The following is a 25219-nucleotide window of genomic DNA, read 5'->3' as shown; positions in this document are numbered from 1 at the left end:
AGCTACGAGTCTGGTGCTGCTCAGTGTTCATAGCCTGTGTCCACCTTGTGCATCATATTCCTTGTACAGCTGTTGTGTTATCTTTACCTTTAATTGGACAGTGATGGGTTCTTAGTACCCCATTTGTTGTACTTTAAAATAAAGCCTTTGGGTTTTCTGTTTTGCTGCTGTGTGTGCTGCAGGGAAGGTGGGGCTATTATATCATCTTCCTTAACAAAAGAGAAGTAAAGGTCTTGCTTGGCAGAGGAATTTTACACAAAGGCAGAAAGACAAAGTAGTAAATAGCAATATGCTGTTAATAATCTATTTCAGGTGGGATTTGTAGATTGAGATTATAGTTCTTATTTTCATCATTGAAAGTTGTAAATATGCACATTTTCTTGTATGTGTTATTTATTAACTCAGTTTTACGACTCCATTTTCTCACAGCTGTACTTTTGCCAAGGGCCCTCATCTCTTCCCTGAAGCCTAATTCCTAAGGTTACCACCAGTTCTGGCTTGCTGTGTCTGCATGCAGCTCTGCAGACTGGAAGTGAATTCCCTACAGTGCTCAGTGTGATCTGTACCAGACCATCACTACAGAGTAGGCTGGAGGTTGGCATAATAGATTGCTCAAGTTACATCCCACATGGATTTTGAGACAAAGTTAAAAATTCAGGCTCTTCCATCATAGTGGTGTCACTCAGCCTTTTCCTTCCCTTCTTCTTGGCTCTCCCTCATCCCTGGGGTAGTGTCCCTGTTGTGTCTCTCGCTAGGCTGTTGGTTAGAGTGTGATCTGGTTTAGGCTGATGACTGAAGTTGACACTGAGAAACTTTGATCAAGAGATTTACCAAAAAAGCTCAATGCCTGTTGCCTTGAAGAATCTCTCATTTTGTACCAAGATGTGGACATTACTGCCAGTTTGGTCTTTTATGTATAAAAAAAAATCATAAAGCTACTACTCTTATGGACTGTGTCTATCTAAACAGGAATTCCTCTAAATGTAGAATTGGAAATTGAAATTTAAATTCGTTCCTTTAATGGAATATACAACTCTTGTTCATTCATTCCATGAGAAGAGTCAAGCAATCCAGTGAGGAGGAAAGAAGTCTAAATTGTTGCCTTTAGTGGGAAATCATCAGCTCAGTAAGAGGGGCTTTTTACCCAAGCAAGCATCTGCCTGTGCCAGAGACAGATCTCGTCATCATGTTGCCTGAATGAGCTGCAGGATGGCTGCTGACACAGGCGTGATGGAAGGAGGAGACTTGAAGGAAACTCTGGCAGAACACTGAACAGTCCATGGGTTAAAGGCTTTAGTGAGCTGAGAACAGAATAAAGGTGAAGTTAGAGTCAATTTTATAGGCATGGAAATACACTGAATTAATTTGGTTTAGATGAATAAATAATTTTTTTGGGGGGAAAAGCAATGAGAAGATGTGAAGAAGCTGTTGTTGAAGAAAACAGAAAAATATAACTAATATATAAACTGTTTTTTGTTGTTGCTAATTCACTGTACGCATGCTTTTTTAGAAAAGCTTCATTCTTCCTTAAGACCAAAACAAGCTGTTTACTTTACTTTTTATTTTTGTGTTCTAAATGCAAGATCTTCATGGTCATGCAGCTCTTCCCCTGACTTAACAGTCTGGGGATTTTTGTTGCTTTTTAAACCTATGGACTCCAGATGCAGAAGGATGTGAGAATGTATTATTTACATGGTAATGGAGGCTTTTTTTCTTGATGCAAGAAAGAAAGTTAAACATTTAGCTGAGTGAATGCTATGTACCTGTTGAGAAGGCTGAGGCAAGTAGACTTTTTGTTGGTCTCTGCAGTGACATCTTCCTACTTCTACCCTTTTTATTCAATATTTTCCTTGTAATTTAGAACAAGTTAATCTGTTCTCTAGTATTTGCTCATCTGAACAGCTGATATCTCATTTGGTCAGGTGTGCAAGTAAGGATTTATGGAAGACAAGGGCTATGGTATCTCTTCCTTGATTGCCTAGCACTGGTGTAGATTAGTGTGGAGTGTTCCCATTTAACAGAGCAACCTGTTCTCCCATCATAGCCAGCATCAGGATCTGTCACTGAGGTAATTCTGCTTGTACCCAGGGAGTTCACTGATCAGCTTTGGAGAGAAACAGTTAATGAGAGAGGAGGGAACTTCTGGTAATCACTATTTTAAAGACTCTTCATAAGTTTATATAAAAATTATTTTGATATTTGACTATGAACAACCTTTTAAACATGTGTTCCGTGTGAATTGATGTAAGAGCTTTGTTGCTAAAATCTTGGTTTTCAGTAAGTTAAAACAAAACATGAAGTTTAAGATGTTCATGATGACAAAGAATCCCCACAACTTTGTATCATCAGTTAAGGAATTGTTTGTTGTGTACTCCGTTTCCCATATTTTTCAGTACAAGAAATGTCTTAGGTTTTTTCCTGTGTAAAAAATCAGTTGATTTTAATTTTGGTAATGTTCAAGTAACATTCTTTTCATGGTTGATTTCTCATACATATCATTAATGTTACAGGTTAGGCATGCAAATACTCTGAAAATTGATCCAGGAAGAAGTAATAAACTCTTTTTAGCTGTTAATATTTTTATTTTTAAAACATGTATTGATTTTTTTTTTTGGGGGGGGGCAGGATTTTTTTTTAAGTGATGCTACTTATTTGATAATTTCAATCCTAGTTGAATTATGTTGCCAGATTGTCATCAGAAGGGCATGAAGTCAGCACACATGCGTCAGTAATATCTGGTTGTTTTAACCTTATGTTTCCAGTTGGCAATTTGAAATTATGGCTTCAACTGCACTTTAAATATGTGATAATAGCATGTGTTTCTAATAAGGGCCAGCACCATTTTGTTCAGATCCTGTGAATGGTTGTCACTCATATATGACAAATGCACCTTCATCTGCTTCTTTGATGGCCCCCTAAAAACCATACCCTCAAATCAGGCCGATGAAATTAGCTGCTGTGTAAATTGTGTGTCTGAGTGGTTCATTATCTAATCACCGTCAGAACCACAGTGATAAAGTAGATTGAAACAGGGACGAGGTCTGCCAGATGATTTCAGGCCTTTTTTTCTAAGCCCTGTTTCCCTTGGAAACATTAAGAGTCATTCAGAACTTCAGAATTCTTTGTCTAGAACTTCTTCATTTCTTAATGTGTAAAATTGAGCAGCCAGTGAGGTCTGCCAAGGGGATTTGAAAGGTTTTCTCTCCATGATTGTTGTAATCATTATTGTGTGTATTAAAATGTTCCACAATGTTCATTTTAGCTACCCTGTTTGCTACTTCTAGGTTAGACATTGCTAAACACACCAGCTATTTTCAGGAAACTGCTCCAGCCTATTCCTTTGTAGGAGAAACTCTTAAATTCTTGAAGTCCTGTCCTGAAATGGCAAAGTGCTTTGTATATACAGAGAGGGAGCTTTGGATCCTGTAGTTGATATGTAAATTAACATACTAAACCAGTTTGATATAAAACATTGCACAGGACATTTGTACGTGGACAGGACAATCATGTGGCTTTTCAATTTCAAACATTTTTGACTCATTATAGTATGTTCTAAATATATATTTCTTGTCTTTTTAGCTTAATAGGTAATTTAAGTTTTTTTTTGTTTTAGGAGCATTTGAAGATGATGATATCACTCATGTTGAAGGAAGTGTAGATCCTGTTCGTGACATCGAAATTATACATGAAGAACTTAGACTTAAGGATGAGGAGCTGATCATGCAGAGCATAGATAAGCTTGAAAAAGTAGCTGTAAGAGGAGGAGACAAGAAATTAAAACCTGAATATGTAAGTATATGACATTTAAAGTAAATCATTAAGTCCTCTCAGCATTGAACTGAAATATTTGTATTGTTGGGTTTTCTTATTGATCCCACATGTGTAATACAAAACACTACTACTATTTATATATGTATTTTAAAGTAATTATTATTATGAGTTGAAAAAAATACTAGAATGACTGGCTGTGCTGTCAGTGTAAGATTTCATAGATGTACCTAATTGTAACTTTTGAAATTTTGCTGTTATTTTCTTGCTGACTCAGCTTTGTATGAGACTTGTCAGTCCTTTGTCTAACTTACATCAATGTTTAAGTTGTAATTCAGAGTTACTTCTGACTTATTTCTACTGTTAAGTTCTACTATGATGTTGATATTAGTATTCCTGTAGCCAGCAAGTGAATGTATTTTTTTTGTGATTGTGCTTTGTGTCTTTTAGTGCATATTAAATGAAGACTGCTAGCTGAAATTAATTTTAGAATGTTGTTGTGGAAGGCTGCTTAAATGAGCTCAGTTATCACAGGATAATAGTGGTGTTTCTTTGTAAATTATTAATGTATAATAATTATCAACTTCAAAGTATATTTTTTGCAAATTGTTGTTTTACTGCCACTTGTCTTTTGAGTCTCCTACACTTTCCCAGTAGTCATTCATTTTTCTTTGTCATTAATATTCTATAAATATTTTAGGGGGTATATAAAATGCATTCTCTAATTATTACAGCAGTTTATCAGTGTGGAAATAGATTATTTATGTCTAGCAAGTATTTTAAAAAATACTGTTTTCTCAGAAGGGTTTTTTGATAGCAAGTAGAAAGAAAAACATTGTTATATTGGTGCTGCCAGGTTAATTTACCAATATTGAAGTGCAGTGAAATTTGTTGACTCTGCCTAGTGTCTGCAAACAGATAGGAGCTGAAAGTGAACATCCCTCTCCAAGATACTCAGCTCCATGTTGCAGTGTTAAAAAGCACTTCCGTGGTAGCTTCTGTTGGTGAAGAACTAGTCTTCATCTGGCATGAAAAATGTTTTATTTCTTGATTCATCTAGGCCAGAAAAAATAGCTATTGTCCGTAGATTTAAAGGCTTTATGTAAGCCCAGAGAGAGAGAACCTTCATTTAAGAACCTTCGTTTCAGGTCTTATCTGTCATGTGAACCCAGCCCTGGGTACTTGTGGGCAGTGATTTTTATCTTTTACAAAAGGTTTCATGTGCTTAGGCGAACAGTGAAGTTTATGCCTACAGTTTCAAATAGCATCCACACAGTATTTCGCCTTTTAATCCATATTAAAGAAAGGGGCAAGCAAAAATCCTGTCCATAGTGAATTCAAAGTTCATCCTAAAGCTAAATTTCACGTTGGTATGACAAGATGAAAATGAGGAGTGCTGTGATGCTGTTCTGCCCAGCCTCGAGCTCTTCTCACTCACTTTGTTGTGTGGCTGTCTTTGGAAACAGCTTTGCTCTGCTCCTTGTGATGGAACATTCCTATCTAGTTTTTGAGTGTACCTCTGTGTGTACCTCTGTGGATGCTTTGAGGATTTTATATCACAATGTATGTTCTTCACATGCGAAGGAAGAAGTTGGGACTTTTGTGATTACAAAGAATCACAACTGAAGTGTGTTTCAAATAGAATTTGTAATAGTGATCGTGTAAATGAATGGTTGGTAGGTAACAGTTCTAATTGTATGACAAGAGTTTCTCTTAGTCATTTTTTAACCACAGGAAGTTGGTATGTCTGTGAAAATGAACTATCAGATTAATTAAAGGGAGACACTAAATAAAAACCTCAAATCTAGAAATGCAATTTTAGTTAATTGGAGAAAAATTTTAAATCTTTATTATTATTTATTCTTTACCCAGCTTCAGTTTCTCATCCATTTCTTTGCCTCTTCCTTCAATGTCCTTACTGTTACTTCATCTGTAGTTCACCTGTCAAAATGACTTTGTCACCTTGTAACATACACTTCCTGTCATTTGTTGTGTTTTCTTAATCCTGTTTTTACTAACATGCACAGAAAAGATTAGGTTCTTGACGTCATGTTGCTCTGCCAGTTCTGTTCCCAATAATAGCTGTTACACATGACCAGTCTCAGCTGAGTTTGTCAACAACAATAGAGGTCTCAAAGGCATGAAATTCCTTTGTTTCCTGGGAAGGGGTGGCTGAACAGAGTGGGGAGGCACAAATTAATGCTTCCCTTGAGACAAAGGCTGCACATAGGAACTATAGTCACTAGGGAATCTCTTCAAGCAACTGTTGTGGGGCATAATGCCTGTGAATCTTGCTTATCTTGGACCTTCTTGCCTCTCTTCCCTGTGTCTTGTATGCTTGAATTGTAATGTATATACACTAGACTTCATAAAATGGACTTTTTTAATGGTGAAGACCTGTGAAAGCTCCTTTCTTGTCCTGGTATATCAATCCTTAGGTCCAGTTATGGAGCTTCTAGAAACAGGTTTGTGTAGCTTTAAGACTGTAACAGCAACTCTTGGGCATTTCCAGCCACTACTGGGCTTTAGATGTTCATCCACTGGTTGTGAGGCACTCCAAGTTTGCCTTGCCTCTTTTCCTTTCATGTTTTGTGTTGCACAGAAGGCCTGTGGTTGCATTCTATATAATATACTATAGTACAATATAGCAGGATTGACTATGCAGTAAATGATTTACAGGTCTAGGAGGGAAACCATGTGGGATTAGTGAAAAAGGCAGTTAAAGATTTTTCCTCCTTCCTAAAGTGGTAGCCAAATGTTAGTAGTATATTTTGGCTATTTGATCAATCTGCACCACTTCCCCAATCCATTGCATTCTGCATTTAGCTTGTCTGTCACAGAGAGGGTTCCCTGTCCAGCACAATTAGGAATGTTTCCATGCAGCTTGCAGGTACTGGTCAAGGCTTGCTTTTCCCAGGGACAAAAAAAAAAAAAAAAAAAAAGAGAGACAGTATAGCCTGAAACTCATACTTTTTTTCCAAACAGAGTATCTTCAAAAAAATAGAGGATGGAACAGGACTGAGAGAGAACTGCTCAGGATTAGCCTTTTTAAATTATTTGGCAGTATAATACACAGCCATTGCTAATATTCTGTTCTTAGCACTATTCTTCTTCTGTAGCAGAGATGTGGAACAAGCAGCTCTTGTCTGTGCACCGAGTGTTCCCAGTAATTTTTCCTTTCAGGAAAACCAGGAGGAAAAACTTGATATTTATAGATTGTTTTGGTTTTGTTTTTAAGCACAGTGTTAAAATTTTAGTCTCTTTTTTTATTGTTTTCTTTCCCCCTTTCCTTTTGGAACAATTCAAGGTGAATATGTTTGAGAATGTCTCAAGAAGTTCAACTGGTTGAGAACTATAGAAGTAATTAGTATCATTTTATAAATATGAATTGTCTGCTTTAGATGATTTGCTTTATCAATAAGCCACCACGATTGTAATTTGGAAGTCTGAAATCTCCAAAAGGTTTAGGAGGAGAAAAATTAAAAATTGCCAGTGTATATCAGTCAACAGTACTTAAATCTGAGATTTGTACTTGATTACCTGCCTTTTGCATGGTGTTATAGCTTGTTAATTATAATTTTTCCTCTAAGCCCACATTGCCTACAGGCGGTAAATTCACCTTGGTGCAGTGACCTGGCTTGGCAGTTGAGTAGTGTTAACTGTTTGTCCTATCTCTCAGGGAATTGATTTCTCAATCCCCTGTCAGCAAAAATAAAATAGCTAGCTGTTGTTAAAGAGCTATCAATGAAATAATTTTCAAGTTCTACTTAAAAATCAGTGGCACAATATGGTCCAAGATCACCAACATGTAATGTTGACATAAGCTTGGAATAGCTTCCTTTACACAGGTATTGTCTGTTTTGCAAGTGTTCCCACTGGCTTCTCAGAAGTGACTGTCTGCTATTACTAAGGGTACTAGTCTTTCAGATTTGATATACCTTTAAATATTATTTTGGCTATAACCTTCTAAAGACATATTATAAAATAAAAATACTCCTGTTATTTGCATGTATTAAAACAGTGCAAATATAATTTCATAAAGCAGTCAGAGTACTTTTGATTTTATATTTTAAATCTATCTGGTGCTGGTATATGCAAAGACATGAGATAGGTATTGAGTTAAACTTTATTATTAGGTTATTATTGATCTGTCATTTTGGATAGCTGGGGATTTCAAGATAAAATTAAAATATGTATGACTTTATAAATCGGAATGTACAAATGATACAATTAATTTTAAAAAAATATTTTTTAATTGGTGGGATTTTTCAGCCTGGGAGACAAGTCTGTTAAGTTAATACCATCTAATACAGTGAAGTGAAGATTATTTCAGGATTCTCTCTATTCCTTGAGCCCTTTGTTGGTGCCCAAAATCTTGAATTCCAGCTCACAAGAATTCTTATATTAACAGTATTAAGATCTACATATCTGACTACAAGAGTATTGTCTATAATTGAGTTGATGCAGATTATTGATGAATATGTGATACGAAGACACAATCATTAGGTCAGAATCAATGTGCAGCATTTGAACTTCCAATTTGCTTTCGAAAGGTGGCTTCTAAAGTAGGTGAGGATCAGCATTCACTGAATTTGAATTTCCAGTGTTTGGTTGAATGGGATGCTTTCACAAGTCTCCATTACAAAGTCTGTCATTTTAAAAATAAAAGTTAATCAAATCAAGCACATTTGTTAACAGGAAAAGCAATTGCAGTTTTGAAAAGAGCAGTTAGAGACTCCTTTTTAGTGTAATGGTACCAGAACCATCTAGTACATATTTAATTTAAAGGCATCAAGCTTTGTTTTGTTACTGTGATGGGCAATGACCTAATAATGAATACTTACTCTCTGCCTAGGTCATTGTATTTGTCAGCATATATGTACTATTAAGTGGTGGTTTAAGCAGCTTTAATCCCTTCCATTCTTCTCCCTTACACTGAATGTCCTGGTCCTGTCCTAAAAATATAGTAACTGTTTGAAAGATGTTCTTTTGTTTTGTTTTGTTGTTAAAATCACCAGTATGATATGGGAGATACTTCACATGCAGCAAAGAGCTGGTGGATTCAGTTTGTTCTTATTACCAATATAGACTGGATGAAAAGCTTTCCTTCCTGCAATATTCTGATGAATGGGATGTGCCAGGCAGAATTTGCTGACCTCTTGCTGCAAGCACTTGCCAGAGTTCTCACGGATGGATGAACTCTTATTTCCTCTAACTGATGATGTCAGTTGGGAATGTTCACCTTTCTTTCATTTCAAGTTGAAAATAAATACAGTGATGAATTGTATAAATTTTTTTGCCAGTTTCTTTGGTCTTCTTGTGTGAGGAGAGTTTGAGAGGCCAGTTTGTTCCCACAGGAGAGGGAAAGAAAGGAGCAGTGTACACATACAGTGTTGACATACTCTCTGCTGATGGCTTTTACAATTGCTAACTTAAATCATAGGGAATCGAGAAAATATTTATATTCTTAATGCATATAATTATGCCTAAAATCTTGAGTGGACCATTTACTGTGCTTAATGTGGTATTTAGAGGAAATTAAAGTTCATTCTGGAGAACATTTTGAATGTAGCATGGCAGATGTTTGTGAATTGATTGGTAGTAAAGCCTGACTTAAAAATACATAAAGTGTAAACACACGTTTAGATTTTTTTTGTATTATCAGTAGACAAAGAGAAGTCAGTGGTTAAGTACTTTCTGTCAAGGCTGGTCTTTCCTGTGTAGATTTGACAAGTAGCTTAAAGTAATTAATTTTGTAAATCATGCCTCTCTTGGTATGTCTAGATCCAAGCCATTTTAAACTGTATGTGCATATGCCAAAATAACACTATATAAATTAGCTGTATTCTGGAAAAGACACCTTTTTCATTTGGCTTAATTCACACAAAACTACAACAAATGCATTCACACATGGATTTATTTGGAAATTTTTGTGGATTGGCTAATGCAATAAGAAAAGTTTAGTGAAAATCTGTGAAAGATACTTCATTTTAGTTTTCAGTGCAATTTCCCTGTTCTGAATTTCTGAACTGCTGGAAATAATCTCTTGTAGATAGACTGCTTTCTCTTTATTCTTGCTTGCTTTTTTCTTTGAGAAGCGACTGAGTTGTTTCATGTATAATGTTTCATGTATAATATTTCATGTATAATGTTTCATGTATAATGTTTCATGTATAATGTTGTAGAGCCCACAAGGATGACCCATACAGGAGAATTTGGTGATTATTAACATGAATTACATTGCTTGGAATGCCTGTAGGATGTTTTGGGTGAAAGTGCTTGTTGTGGTTCATAAACGTTATTGGCATCTAGTTCTAAGTAAATCTTGTATCATGTACAGCTTGTACTGGCTCTGTGTGAAGGTATTTAATAGAAGGAAGGACTATACACTTGTCCTAAATCCATTACTTGTCCCATTGTATTTTTATTAACATCAGTGAGCAAGGGAATTGTAAGAGATTAGACATTGTTTTGTACCACAGAGGAGCTCATTGTCACTCCAGTTGGTGCAGTACCTGGCTTGTTCTCTTTCCTGCACCCAGCTGCTACAGCGTATTTAAACACTTACCACAATGAAAAAGCATCATGATCTAGCCTTTGCTTTAAACTGCAAAATTTGTCTTAATTGTCCTTTAAAATACCATTGTTTTTAAACAGTGTTTTTAGAATAAATTCTTACCATGTCACTTCATCCTCAATCTTCTGAATTGCCACAAAACCTCCAGGAAGAGCAGACAGGTGAGGCTATGCTCAAAGAAGTGAAAGGATTTCCAAGGAAAGCTGTGAATAGAAGGACTGTGGGCTCAGTGCACTCCATCCACCTCGTGTGTACTCAGTAAATTGCTCTTGGTGCAGCACTGTTAAACTAGCTATGAGTACCTCAAATAGCATTGTTCTCTATCTGTATCTGAAAAACCATTTTAAAATTTTGAAGGCTAGATGGAATAATAATTATCTGGTTTGATCTCTCGCATACCCCAACTTAATTCTTACAAGTGTGGTTAAAATGGAATGTATCTCTTACAGGAAAAATTAACCTTTATTGAAATATTTTCCAGCTAGAGTTAAATTACTTTAACTTGTATTAGCTATGCCAGTAATTAATTACTGTTCAGAAGTAAGGCACAGTTTTAATCTGTATTTGTAAAGCTTTAGCAGTCATTTGATTTCTCTATGCTAGTGAAAAACTCAGTATATGTGAGATTTGTGTTATATGTATATATAATGCAATAAGAATAAAAGCATAGAATTTAAGAACACCAAATCTTCATGTATAAGCACTTTCTCAAAACCTCTGTTTTTTCTCCAGTTTTTCATTTTTTCAGCAGAGATAAGTGTAAAATTATTCCCATTGGACACTAGGCTATTTATATACTCCAGGATTACATTAGTCTTCTAGTTACAGTACACTTCATTTGCTTGTGACCCTTCAGGCTTCTCAGTTGTTCTGGCAAGAGGGAAGTGCTGTGTTGGTAAATACTGTATCCACCCTCCCTTTGGCCCTGCCCAGCAGTGGATGAACTTCAGGGTTTCGTATTCAAGAGCATGGTTTGCTTTCACTAGAGCCGTGGGGCAGTTCTGGTCCCTACATAGGTTCCCATTGTTTGTAGGTTACTCTTCTCAGAATGTGTGTGCCATTAACATGGCCTTTTTTTTTTGGTTGTTGAGAGATGGTAACCAGTGAAAAGCAAAGAGTTTGTTTGGAGTGCCATCAGAAACACACACATTTTTGTTTACAGTTGTATTCTGAGGCCTACTGGGTAGGCGGTGTTGACTCCATTTAGTATATGCAGTGATTTATTAAAGAAACACCTTCTGCCACTGAACCAGATTCTTTAGGGAAGTCAGAATATGTTTATTTATACACTACCACCTTCATTACTGATATGCAATGGTGTTGGACTTTGAAATGAAGTGAGAGGAGCTAACTAAGAACTACAGATAATGTTTACAGATAATGTTTTCACTACTCCTTGTAGTTTTTCCAAGCAGCTGAGATATAGATATGAGATATGATAGAATTTTAGACCTTTTAATAAAAATTATTTAAGTGCTTTTGAAGCTTTTACAGGGAGATGGTAAATTTTTACATCTTAGAAGTTTTGAAGGGAATGAGTAAGGTGCTGAAAAACACTCCATACTTTCCTTGGTGAGGGGAAAAACCTTACTGTACTCAGTTACTCTATAGTAGTGGAGACTTTTGCAGTGCCTGCAGGATCACAGGGAATTCACTTGCACTTTGAAGTGTGAAATGATAATCCTCACAACTGCTTATTTCTTTATTAAATTTGCGGAAGTTAATTACATGCCCTGGTAATTTACAACAAAAAAATCACAATTTTCTAATGCCAAGTAGGCAAGTGAGTTTTCCAAGCTTCAGTTTAGTCCATCATGCTGTAAGAAGAATTTGGCATTGGCACACAGTATTACTATCATTCATCCAGAAAGTCTGTTAATGTATGCACATTTTTCTGCACAGTAGTGTTCATGAGTAGGTCTTGGTAAATCTGCTATATGCAATATACATGTATTGCATTATTTTATACTGCTGGACTTACTATTAATGTCCTGCATTTGTGGGTTGAGTACTTGTGGTCTTCGAAAAATGAGTGCTGGACATAATCAAAATCACTGTATTTCACATGGCTAAATATACTGAGTATTCATATGTGCTAAATACATTGCCATGCATGTAGTCAGAAATTAACTGATTTTAAAAACAGTGATATTTGATATTCATTAAGTTTGCTGTATTTCATATGCCTTGACAACTGTAAGGAAATTGGAATTTGGATGGATTTTTTGTGGCTTTCTGAATGGCTCGTGTTTTAATGTTGCTAGCTGGAAAAGAGTACCCCTCTCATCAAAGAAGGCAAAGTGGATCATTCTGCTGGTGACAGATTGACCTCAAAGTGTACAATTGTAGAAGTCAGATCTAATAAAACAAAGCAGATCATTGTTCTGTATTTTGCTATTAAGCATCTCAAAGTTAACTTGAGTAGTCATTAAATGTGTGTAAATGACTAGTACAGTGATAGAGAAGATAAAAAGATGGGGTTGTACTCTTTTAACAGTCCTAAATAGAAGCAAAGAATTAAAAATGGTGCTGCATGAGAAATAACAAAAAATATGCTATTTGTATGTTTGTTTAGAGTATTGTGGCAGCTGAGTTAAAAAGAAATATGTGGAAAGATGTGCCTTTCTTTATATTGTCATTTATTTTCAACAATTTCTTGTTAAGGAGTTAAGTCCCATTTCAGTGGAACACCACCACTGAGGCAGGGGAATCTTAAGTTCAGTTGACCCATTTTTAAGTTTCTGGACTGTCTGCCTGACATTCTGGTGTAAGTGCTGCCCATATAGTGCATCAGAGAAATTCTTTGTGTCTCACTGCCTCATTAGCTTCATAAAAAACGTTGCATTTGCTGACAAGTTTCCATCCTTTTACCTACAGAAAGTTTTCCAATACTTTGCCAACTTCCCTATAAAACCAAAATAAAACCAAGTACATGATTGTTAGTTGTCCCCATCCTACTCAGCTGTAGATCTGCCTTACCTGTAGAAATTGTCCATGTAATCAATCACTCCTGTAGAACAACAGCTGCAAACAGCTTTAAGTCAGGTGTGTAAATGGGAGCTTAATAAAATTAGGTCAGTGCCAAAATGGACTTAGACTGTGTGTCACTGTAAGTAGCAAATGAATGTGGAAGAGATGTTTTGATTGGCAGCTCTGTGCTTAGACAGGCTTTAGAAAGGCCAAACTTTATTTACTATGTTGGTGCTTGAAATTTTCTGGAGGTCCTGTGTTACGTAGCTCCCCTTACAGTGTGTGATTACAAAACATTTCATTTCTGTTAAGCAGAAACTTAAAAGTCTGGCTCTGGTGACTTCTGCTAGAGGTTTTTTTTTTTTTTCTTTCCCCTGTCAGTTTTTTATTGACTCAAATTTATATGTAGCAATGCCATACTGTTGTGGGAGAAACTAATGCTGAAAGTCGTGTCGTAAGTGCCTACAGAACTAGTTCAAAACCCAAAATAGGGTGTGAGCAGAATTCCTTCACTGCTGAACAGGAATCTTGGTGATTGTGTTGATTTTTATATATATCTATTTAAAGAGAAACTGAGGATAAATATCTTAAGTGAAAAGTACTTACTGGTAGAATTGCTTCCCTTATCTTGTTTATACAGATTTAATTAAAAAATAAAAAGCACATAGGGTTAAAGATAAGATGGTACCAGTGTTTTCTTCTTTATGTGTAATCTTGTTGCATGTCTCTACATAAGCTGTTCTGGCCACTCATCATAGTAACCAGCTGGGCCATTTCACCTGCTGGAGCCATTAAAGAGGACTCTCTCCCCCTAGATTAATCCCCTCCGACATTAGTTTTTTGCTCTGACAACTGGAGCAGGCATTCAGAATTTGCAGGTGGCCAGTGTGACGCACATAATTGCCTACAATTTTAGGCAATGAATAAAAATGGTCTACATTACTTGTCAAAGGTTGTATATGCAGTGCCAAGTGAGATCTATGGGAAGCCTTTTAGGGTTTAAAGAACAGTTAATAGCAAAGCTGCACAGTGCTTTTTTAATCATAATGCATTTGTAATATAGCACTTTGATCTTCTCCTTGTAGGAAATGGTGTTATATTAGCCACTTTTAAACATTTATGAGTGAAATTCAGTTATAGGAGAGTAAAAGTGATTATTCTTAGGCAGAACATGTTAGATTTCATTAAAAGTTTTAGCTTGCCCCTTCCTTGTTAAAATCTGTGGGGAGTCCTGTTCCTGGAGGGTTTCAAATCAGGATCTGAAGATTTAGAAGAGCGTTTTTTTTTTTTTTCCCCCTCCACTAAAGCTACTGCAAGACTAGAAAAGACGGTAGTAAATACTGATGTTATTTGTGGTTGTTTATAAATGTACTTCAACTGCATAGCATTAAGTGCAAAAAATGTTGTGCGCTCAACAGTTCAGGGAATGTTTCCTTGTGTTTTAAAGATCTTAATGCTCAGTTGCATCAATTTCAACTTTAAAAAATGCATTATTTAAAGCATGATCATAAATTATCTACAACAAAAAATAGGCGACTCTAAAATGTACTACTCCTAGAAGAGCAGAGTTTGACCTTTCAGACCCAAGAGCCTTTTATTAACACCTGCCTGTAAGGAAAACCGTGCCACACGCAGCTTTTGGATTCACGACCACAAAACTGATGAGGAAAGGCTTGAAGGGTTCAGTTTGTGTCACTTGCTGTTTGCCGTTTCCATTTCACAGATGATTAATCTTTCTGTGAAGAAAGGCCAGAGAAACAAAGCACATTGGGCTCTTCCTGCAGTTACTCCTTCTGAATGCACACTAGCTTGCTAACTAAAAGGCCTTTAGATTTCCTGCCGAGAGAGATGTTCTGAAAGTGAATGCAGCTGGTTGGAGGTCACCAGTGCAAGGCTCTTGCCATTGTGTAATGGAGGCTTTGGCAGGTTTCATTTTGGGGGGGGAGGGAGAAGGTGTTGGCGAAAAATTAATGCGGAATAAAAAGGGCTTTGGCCGTTTGAATTAATTTCTTGAGGGTGGATCATCAATAATAGGCTCCATTTCTTTTGCTCACAATTAAAAAAAAAAAATTTTGCTGTGTTTTGTCCCACCCATTCCCTTTTCTTAATGGCATGTTTATATTGTACGTGGTCTCTCCCGCTGGATGCTGAAATGTTGCGTCTTACTGAGTTTGAAAAGCAATCTAAAATGTACTGTTTTTACATATATTTTATGAGCTCTGCTGATGTTCTCGGTGACAAGAGATGATACTTGTGTCTTGTGTATTTAAATTTCTAATTGTGGGACTTGGATGACTCTAATAATCCATATTGCTCTTTAGCAACTTTTAAAGCAGCAATTTCTGTTTTGCTGGGAGAGAAAAAAAATTTTTATAAAAGGTATTACCTAATTTTTCGTTTGTGTGTTGTTTTGAATCTTAATGGATACATGCCTTGTTTATGGAAGAGAATAGTCTTGATATCCAGCTGAGTTTTTGACTTTGGGTTTTTTTTTGATCTTGCGTAGGACGTAATGTGCAAAATCAAGACATGGGTAATAGATGAAAAGAAAGCTGTCCGCTTCTATCATGATTGGAATGACAAAGAGGTAGGCTATAAATATTACTCCATGAATTGACTTCTAATTTTGCTACCTGTTACTGGTTCTTTTTAAAGTTGTTGGGTTTTTGGGGTTTTTTGAATTTTATATTCATAATATATTGAATGTTGAATTTATTTGCTGAATCAATACTTACCTGTGATTTATGTATTACACTTGAATTCTGTAGCCTTCTCAGATATGCCATGAGCAAAATGATCATAAAATTAATTCAAGTTGATATAAATTGTTTTTAAAATTCTCCCCCTTTGTTCTCACTTCCAGATTGATGTTTTGAACAAACATTTGTTTTTTACTTCAAAACCGATGATCTACTTGGTTAATCTGTCTGAAAAAGACTACATTAGAAAGAAAAACAAGTGGTGAGTGTGTACAGGTTAAATGTCTATATTTCTTTTCACATTTGTCAATGTTCAGTAATTTCTTGCACATTTAGATCACCAAGGATATTAGTAAAAATAGCTATATGAACTTACCTTGCACTTCTGTTACTTGTTATGCTCCCACTGACATGCTGCTTGAGTACAATGCATATGGTGAAACCTTGACTGAAACTGCAGAAGAGAATATGCTTTCCATCCTTATGATTTGACATTGATCCATTAACTTTGAAGAAAATAGATTTGAAGAAAATAGATTTGATTTAGAAGTACTTATTAAAATAAGGATATGGTTTTATCATGTTCTATAATGCTGGTTGTCTGAACAGCATATTTTTCATTCCAAGGAATTAATTAAATGCCAGAAGACAAGTTGCACAGAAGTCTTTCAAACAAAATTGCACATTTTAACATTGCTCTTCTTTGCAGTTGGGTGCCTGGTTTCTTGCCACTTCTTGTGCCTTGCTTGTGGTTTGCAGGCCTCTTTAAACATTCATGGCTTTAATGCCATGAATGGCTCAGGTTTTAGGCAGGTATTTCTGGCATCAATATTGTGACTCAGGTACATAATGTTTACAAAATCAGTTTATCAGACGTTCAGTGAACTGGATGAAGATCCAGTCCTAACATGGTAGACAACTAGTGGGAATCCACTGTTGAGAAGTACAGCATTTTAGCATGTCATTGGAAGCTCTAGATGGCATAAATATTGCACTGTGGAAGAGGGAACAGATTGGGTAGTTAGCATATGATGATGGAAAAATCTATAACTGTGTTTAGTTTAAAAAAACCCAACCAAACAGCAAATATTTTCTTACAATTCAGAATTTTAACACTGTACTTGTGAGGTACTTTGAAGATGTATAAATGTATGTTTGTGAACAGATATATACATGTAACTCATCCAAACAAATCAAAAGTATCTAAAGCGGAATATCTGAATTCTCCTAAAGTACACCCTCTGTTTCTCCCTGTACTTCATTAAGTACTTAGATGCACATGGTTTCAATTTTCCATTAAAAATTCTCATTTCCATATGATATCAAAGAGTGAGAAGGCTTTAAACTGAAAAATAAACATTCATAGACTGGAAGCCAAAACAATAATTAATGTCAGATGGTTAACTCCAATAAATCATTAGAATAAATTCTGTGAAATTACTGCAACTAAAACTGTCCTTTTGATACTCCAAGACATTTTTTATTGGTAATAAAGAACAAAATTTAACGTATTTTAGTAGCAAACCCTCTCAGTCCCAAACACAGACTTCAGAATAGACTTCACAAGCAATATAATAATGTAAGCTCTTCATATTTGGTCAAATTTTATAATTTTAAATTATTTTTTTCCTCTAAATCTTTTTTGGGTATGACAATTTAAATATAGGAAGTGGTTCTACCCAAGGTAGTTTTTAAGATCAGGTTAGTTGTATGTAAGGTGATACTTTTTTCAAAGTAAAAATGCTGTGGTTTCTTAAGGCTTGCTGCAACAGTACAGACATGGAAACTTATGTGAAAATGGATGAGTCGGTTTCCGTGTCCCAAAAAGGATCCTCACACCTGTATTTGGATGATTACAGGTAGAGCTCAGTGGCTCTAATTGTACAGTAAATACCATTTCCCAGACCCTAATGGTAGCCAGGCTACTTAGGTGACGCCAGTCTGTGATTTAGTTGTCGCCAGTCACCCCATGTTTTTTGTGAGACTAGTTGTGATGATGACATAGTTAAACCAAATCTTTGGATAAATTGCAATTTTTAATTTGTAAAAAATCAGATGTTTGAGTTGAGGAGTCGTATAATGAAACATTTTAACTGTTTATATCACAATTAATGATTTAGTTTTTAAAAAGTATACCCGGATCTCAAGAATGTGAGAGTAATTGTAGCTGAAAGATCAAAGCCTGGGTATCTGAGTGATGTTCCAGAAGAGAATTTACCACATAGCCATTTTCAGTACAGTTTCTGCCTCCTGCTGTTCCTATTTTCCCTCAAGCTAGCCATTGACTACCCCCTGTGCATCCCTGCTCGTAAAAAATGATTGAGGAAGTATTTGTCATGTATTTATGAGTGGGAAACATTGTGTGATAGGAAAGGCATCTACTAGAACCAGAAAGATTGCCATTTCCTTTCCTTCAGCTACTCTGCCACAGCTTTAAATCCTCTGTTTATGCAACATAGCTTTTATATTTAAGAGCAGAATAAATGTTTTCTATGAAGGATGCTAACGGTAGGCTTCTGTCATTTATGTGGTGCAAGCAGATGTAAATGATTAGAATATATTTTACTGTTAGATGCCACTTTGTGATTTTCATTATTATTTTGACGGGTAGGTATTCATATTTGAAATACAAGACACATTTAGTTGTAGTCATTCTTCTCAAAAAAGTTTATTTCTGAGCTTAATTCATAATATTACAACAAAGGTAAGGTTAATGCAGGAAATGCTCAGCCATAAAATGTGTTCATCAGACTTTTGCGACTATAGAAGTGTTTAAAACAGTGAAGGAGAGGCTTTTTAATTTTGTGTGGAGAGGAAAACTGAAATTGTCTTTGTTTTACTCGGTCACTCTTTGAGAATTAATGAACATTTTAATTGTTAGTTAAAACACACTTATATTTAGGTGCCAATGTGTCATTTTTCAATTCAAGGAAAGAATAAAACACTGTGAAAGATAGGACTATTGTGTGTTTGAGTAGGTGTATTGACCTTTTGAAAGATGTAAAAACTGGAATGGCTCCAAGCAGCTACTTGCTGGTTTTAACAATGTTGAATTAGTCATTCAGTTGATTTATGATTAAGACCTAGCCCCTGAAGAGAAGCTGACATGGCAGCTGTGTTAGTCGCACTTGTGTTATGATCAGATGACAGTAATCTTGATGTTTATGGGGGAATCCACTGAAACCATTCTTAATACGTACTGCTGTGCTCTAAATGAATATTTAAACTCTTCTTTTAATAAGTCCTGGTTTTTTAAAAATCTGGGTCTAGTACCTTAACCATGGTATACTGTATTCAGATTTAACCATGAAAATATTCAAAACAGTAATAATAATAATAATTATCAGTTAAAACTGCATTCTGAGTCCCTGGATGTCACATAAATCCAGGATATCAGATTTATCAGCCCTTCATCTAATTTAAGCTTTACATTTTAGTCTTGCTAAGGAGCATGTATGTAGTGGCTCACAGAATGGATTCCAATTATGAAATATATTGAGCTAATTAGTGAGTGAATGTAGTGGACCATGCTTAGCATCATGTTTGGTTTGGTATTTTGGACTTACTTGCAGCAAACACCAGAAATACTGGATATGTTAAAGCCACATAACTGAGCTGTTCAGTTCTGATCTAACTCAGCTTCTCTGGTCCAATAAAGTGAATTTCATCCTATGCCTAGACTGTAATTCAAAAAGCCACTTATGCTGCTAAAGATTCTCCAGTATCTCTAGCATTGTAACTAGATTGTCTGAGACTTAATTAGGATTTCTGAACATTGTTTTCTCTAATATAATTCAGACTTGTTGAATATCCAAATGTACATTAGCATTATTTTAAGGGGTTGTTTTTCAAAATGTTATGGTAGGCATTCTGTCAAAAATGTTGCTCAGTGTTGATAAGATAGGGGACTTACTATTTTGCTCCTGTGTATTTAGAAAAGTGACATACATGTCATAATAAATAAAATTTTGCCCATTCATTTTCATAGCATTTTTAGTGTTCTTACGCTAGAAGAGGTATAATTAGGTCAGATGGAAGGTCCATCTTTTCTGGTATCAAATTTCTGACAGGCCACTAACAGATGTCCAGGGAAGATTATTGGAACAGATTAAGCAAACAGAGTATATGCATCCAGCTTCTTGCAATCTGTTATTGTAGAGCTGACTAAGCCAGATATGATATACTTGTGGCTAATACTTTTTGACTGATATTTATTCTATAAATTTACCCATTCACCTTTTGAACTCAAGTATACTTTTTGGTATCCCAATATCCTGGAGCAGGGACTTCTACAGCTTAACTATGTGCTATATGTAGAAGTACTTCCTTATGCTTGTTTTGGATCTGCCACATCATAATTTCATTTGATGCTCCTTAGATCTTGTATTGTGAGAGTGAATAATCCTTTTCTATTCATCTTTTTCATATTGCTTCAGATGTTCCAAATATTTTTTTAAAAATGGAGGAGGTAGGGAAATCTGACATAAAGAAAGAAATATTGAAGGTCAAATAAAAGGAACACTGCATAGGTTTGAGTATGAATTAATCTGTTTTGCTTGGTCTTTCACTTTTAAACTAGTTAGGAAACAAAGTTATAAATGGAATTATTTACTACCACTTATAAATGGAGACTCCGAGTCCTTGGTTGTATTTCTGCAGATATAGATGTTTAGGCAGTTACATTTTATTCCAATAAATGTATTTGAGAAATTATTTGAAGGAATTTAAAAATCATAAATTGTAATGCTGAGGTGGTGTGGGACTCAGATCCAAAGAAAGTAAGTGAGAGTTTCTAGCCAGGCAGACGCCTGGGAAAAAGCTGGAGAGAATGTAAATAATTCTTTATATCTCTTGTTTTTCACATTGTTTATAGTTAAGTTCTATCACTGTGCATCAAGCACTTTGCACCAATGCTGTGGGTTATTTTCACATCAGAACCTATAAATTTGGTCCTTATGAAACTCTGTATAAAAGAGCAGTGCATTTTAAATAAATCAGTTTCACTCTCATGCAGCCTTCTAGTCAGTCTCTTTATTCCCCTTCTGCCTCGACAGCAACAAGTTGGTATTGAGATGTTTTGTTGACATAGCTGCTTAATGATTTTAAGGTTGTCTTCTATGCTGACAAATTTGGAAAATAATATTTTTTTTAAATATATTACAGTTCTTGTTCCTGCCTTACAACTGAAATGCTTTAAAGGAATATTAGGAGATGATTTATGTTGTATGTATAACACACAAGTTGAGAAGTCAGATATTCAAAGCTAACGATCCAGAAGTTAGGCATCCGCTGCTACATCTTTACTGCCTGACTGAGAGTATCTTACAGCTCAGGCTGTCCAAACTAGAGAATTGTGTTTGTTTTTCATAGAGCACGTACCTAGTGTAGTAGGGGATAGTGCATGGTATTTGCTTAATAAACAGTTACTCTTTATTGTTTCTTACACAGAGGAATTAATGAATACAAATTAATTAGTCATCCATCAACCAAATGGCAGTATGTTTTCTTTCCAGCACCATGTCTTGACATTGCCAATTGACTTCTTGTAGTCTTCTGTTTTACCAATTCCAGTGACTTCATTTAGTTGTTCTGTTTATCCCATACTTTTTGCCCCACCATTTTTCTAGCTGATGTGTTCTCCATGGTCTTTGCCAGATTCTCTGCTTTGATTTCATCCCATTCTTGCTGGCTTAGTTCCAGTCCTTTGCCCTGGATGATTTCTTTCACCAGACTCTTGCTTTGATTCACTTTCTTTTGCCTGCCCCTCTGGAGTCCCCTGTCTGAACGTGAATGCATATTGTTTGGGTAATAGCAGGTGTTGGGGACACGTCTCTAAGTATGGAAAGATGGGTCCCATTCTCAGTTTCAGTGTGTAACCTTGCTCCAGACACAAAAGCACCTTCCTGGAGTCTACCTTCACTCCAGTGTTCACCTCCACCCAGATGTGAAGGTTTATCTCTGACAGCAAGTTTGCTCTGTGCCACATGTCTGGGTTCCTATGAATTAGGGCAGTAAAATTTTTCAATTAAGTTGTTTCTGTATGTTTTAAAAATGGGCAATGTTTTATGGTGATGCTTTTTTCAAAAATTCTGGTCCACCTGATTACAAAATTACACTACTAAATGGCTAAAATGTAGGTTGCAAAGTCAGGAAATAAAACCTCAGTAGTTTACTTAGAATATGTTGACTCTTGAACTAGTAAAGAAAGGAGTGGTCATAGTAGAGGGAAACCTTCTGGGTTTTGGGAAGGCCTGTGCTGGGCAGATAAAGATACCATCACACTATATTTAGAACTCATCAAGGCTACAGACTGTAGAAAGCACGGAAATGAAGGACTGTCTCTCCAATGTTCTGAGTGACACGTGATAGCCCAGCATCTCAGAGCACCAAAACCAGCCCAGCACAGCAGCCATGACCTGTAGGCACCCAGTTTGTGGTGATTGGGAGTGGGGCTGCAGCTGAGCCTCATCCCCAGTGGGTACAGCTCTGAAAAGCAGGTGAGCAGCACTGACAGCAGTGAGCCATGGAGTGCCCAGGTGCACTGAGCAACCACCAAAGGGGCACACAGGTGCAATGCATGAACATAAGGGGTGTAAAAGGTTGGGCTAAAGAACAAGAAGGGCAGATGCTTGAAGTGTTCTGATGTGGTATGGTGTTACTCTGTGTGGGCAAATGCTTAAAGCCTCCTAAAATTGTGTGGTGATACCTCATGGCCATCTCAGCTGCAGCTTATGCTGTGACAATGACCCACCAGACTTTTCGTACTCAGAGAGCATTGGTGTCATCTACAAGCAGCTTTTCAACTTCATTGCTGTGTGTATGATCCCTGTTCTGTCAGCTATGTGTCCTCCAAACCTCCCTTTGAACAGTTCGGCATTGCTTCGCATCTTCTCTTCCTTTTCTTCTTCCCTATGCAGATGCTCTTCTCAATGTTTTTAATTATTTGGTTTGGCCGTCATCACTGTAGTTTCTGATCTGTTTATATCCAGTTCTGTGTGTTTAGTTGTAATATTGAATGACTACAGCTATGGGTGTTTGAATGCCCTACCAGTTTTATAGTTGGCTTGTGTAGTCTTATGAATTGGTATTTGCTAACAATGCTTCTTCTAATCTGCCATGGCAGTTGAGGCATCAAGTACTTTGTATGATATTTTATTTAAACTCTTGGACTTCCATAGGCAAAATCTAACTTGCAACAAGCAAAAACTTAAACTTAACTGCTGGAAAAGTTTCCAAACCTTTGCAGGGTAAGAAAGGGCTTCTTTATTAGTATATACTGTATAAACGTTTTAGAAGCTTTGTTTCTCCCTGGTCTTTATTGGAATTTTTGTCTCTTTAATAAATACACACTGCTTAAGACAAAAAACACTAAGGGAGAGAACAATGTTGCACTAGATTGCAAATCAAATGATTACACAACTTGGATTAATTCAGTTTATAGATAACATGAGCAGCAGAGATAGGGATCGCTGCAAAAAAATGTTATGAGGTGACATTCTCAAAGTCGGGGATGTAAATTTTGTTGTTTAATGCAATGCAATGTTTCTGACTCTGGACGCATAATGAGGTAGAAAATGCTTTTTTATTGAACGTAAGTCTTGTTTAAACCCAGAGAAAGTTTAAACTGCTCAGATGCAAACCTGAGATGCAGAGATGTCTTTTGAGTATAAATTTTGTTACTGTGTAGTGAATAACTGTTCTTCCTTCTTCCCAGTATGCTGCATAAAAAGCTTCCGTTTTCTGCTGCTTACTTTCCACTGTAGAGAAACTTGTGCTTTAGGTTTCAAACTTAGTTTTCTTCACTATTTCCCTAAAAGTCTTGGTGCTGGTGAAATAATAGACACAATTTTCTGGGAAATGTGGTCTAAAATCAAGTTACCCATTGAAAATGTCAATATTCTCTAATAATTGCATTTTTTTTTCTGTAATCTTATCAGTGATTTATCTCCTGAATGATGTCTGCAAAGACACTGTGGTCTGTCAGTCCTCTTTTTCAAAGGCCATCCAAATGTCCTCAGTCATTTAAGTGTTTGTTGTATGTAGCTGTGGTCCCTCACTGAGCAATGCTGTCACTGTCATAGGTTAAAGCATTGTTTTAACAATGTATATTTTAATATAGGCATACTATATTAGTTTTACTAACAACTTAAGGAGTTTGGGGATTTTCAGTAGCTTGATACCATTTTTGATACTCTTTAAGTGAGATTTTTAGCTTCAGAGTCTCTCAGGTTGCTTTTGATGTCCTAAGTTTTTAGATTCAGACTAGCTTATATTTAGGAGAATAGACCTTTCTCTTTGATAATACTCTGAGACCATGATGTCCTAAACACTGAAATGGAAAAAGTGAGTGAGAAACTGCTTTACTCACTTGTCTTTGTTACAGAATGGAAGAAAGCAGGAATGAAAGCAGCTTAAGAAACCAGCTTTCATACTGAGGACGAGTTTCTGTAATTTACAGTATGTTTCAGTCCAGGGTTGTTAGTTGTGAGCATCATCAACACAACCACATCACCTTGGAAGCATTTGGAGGAGAATAGGGTACTAACCACAATGTCAGTGCTGTCATCTCACTATTGTATCATCTCAGATGCAGATTTCAAATCCTACTTTTAGTGATAGTAGTGAATTTCACTCTTACTTACATTAAAATAAAGCAGTTTGTGCATGTAAGCCCGTAGATACTCATGTCAAAATCTCTTTCACATTTGAAGATCTTGATGAGAAACATCATTAGTAATGGAAAAGTAGAACAGCTTTGTTTCTTTTGGGTTGTTTGCTGAGTGTTAGAAGCACAGTCACCTTCACTGCACTGTGCACAGATCTTACCTAAGAAATTAGGATTTGGGGTTTTTTAATAGAGGGAGGTTTTGTCCTGTTTTGCTTTACAAATAAACTAATAGAGATTTTTGCAAGAGATTGTTATTCTTGTTAACAGTCGTTTATCCTTAAGTTACTGAATATTAAGTTACTCATTTCTTTTTCATATTAATTTATTAAGCCCTGTGCCTTTCAGAATGAACTAACTGTTAGCCTGTCTTTGTCAACTAGTCAGCATAGAAGTTGTGCATAGCCCTCAAAGCAAATAAATTTCTCTTTCAAATCAAGGGGAAAACAGATACTGTGAGGTTGTGTCTCAATCTGTTGGGTCACGGTTCCTGTATCTGACATGGCATTTAAGAACTAGCAGTTGTTTTTGTGAGAGTCT

General features: G+C 36.1%; 1 protein-coding gene across 5 annotated transcripts in view; it reads left to right on the top strand.

The window, feature by feature from the left end:
* Nucleotides 1-25219, top strand: part of OLA1 (Obg like ATPase 1) — a 128290-nt gene that overhangs the window by 74090 nt on the left and 28981 nt on the right. For all 5 annotated transcript variants that reach the window (XM_021552476.3, XM_021552475.2, XM_085585075.1 and 2 more), the window contains 3 exons: nt 3614-3789; nt 15822-15902; nt 16179-16276. In XM_021552476.3, coding sequence (XP_021408151.1) covers nt 3614-3789; nt 15822-15902; nt 16179-16276 — 355 coding nt within the window. The remainder of the gene's footprint in view (nt 1-3613; nt 3790-15821; nt 15903-16178; nt 16277-25219) is intronic.

The sequence above is a fragment of the Lonchura striata genome, chromosome 7, assembly GCF_050655825.1.
Source record: "Lonchura striata isolate lonStrDom1 chromosome 7, ASM5065582v1, whole genome shotgun sequence".
NCBI classification, from domain to species: Eukaryota; Metazoa; Chordata; class Aves; order Passeriformes; family Estrildidae; genus Lonchura; species Lonchura striata.
The sequence above is the reverse complement of the archived record's forward strand: the minus strand, read 5'-3'. Positions and strand labels throughout refer to the sequence as shown.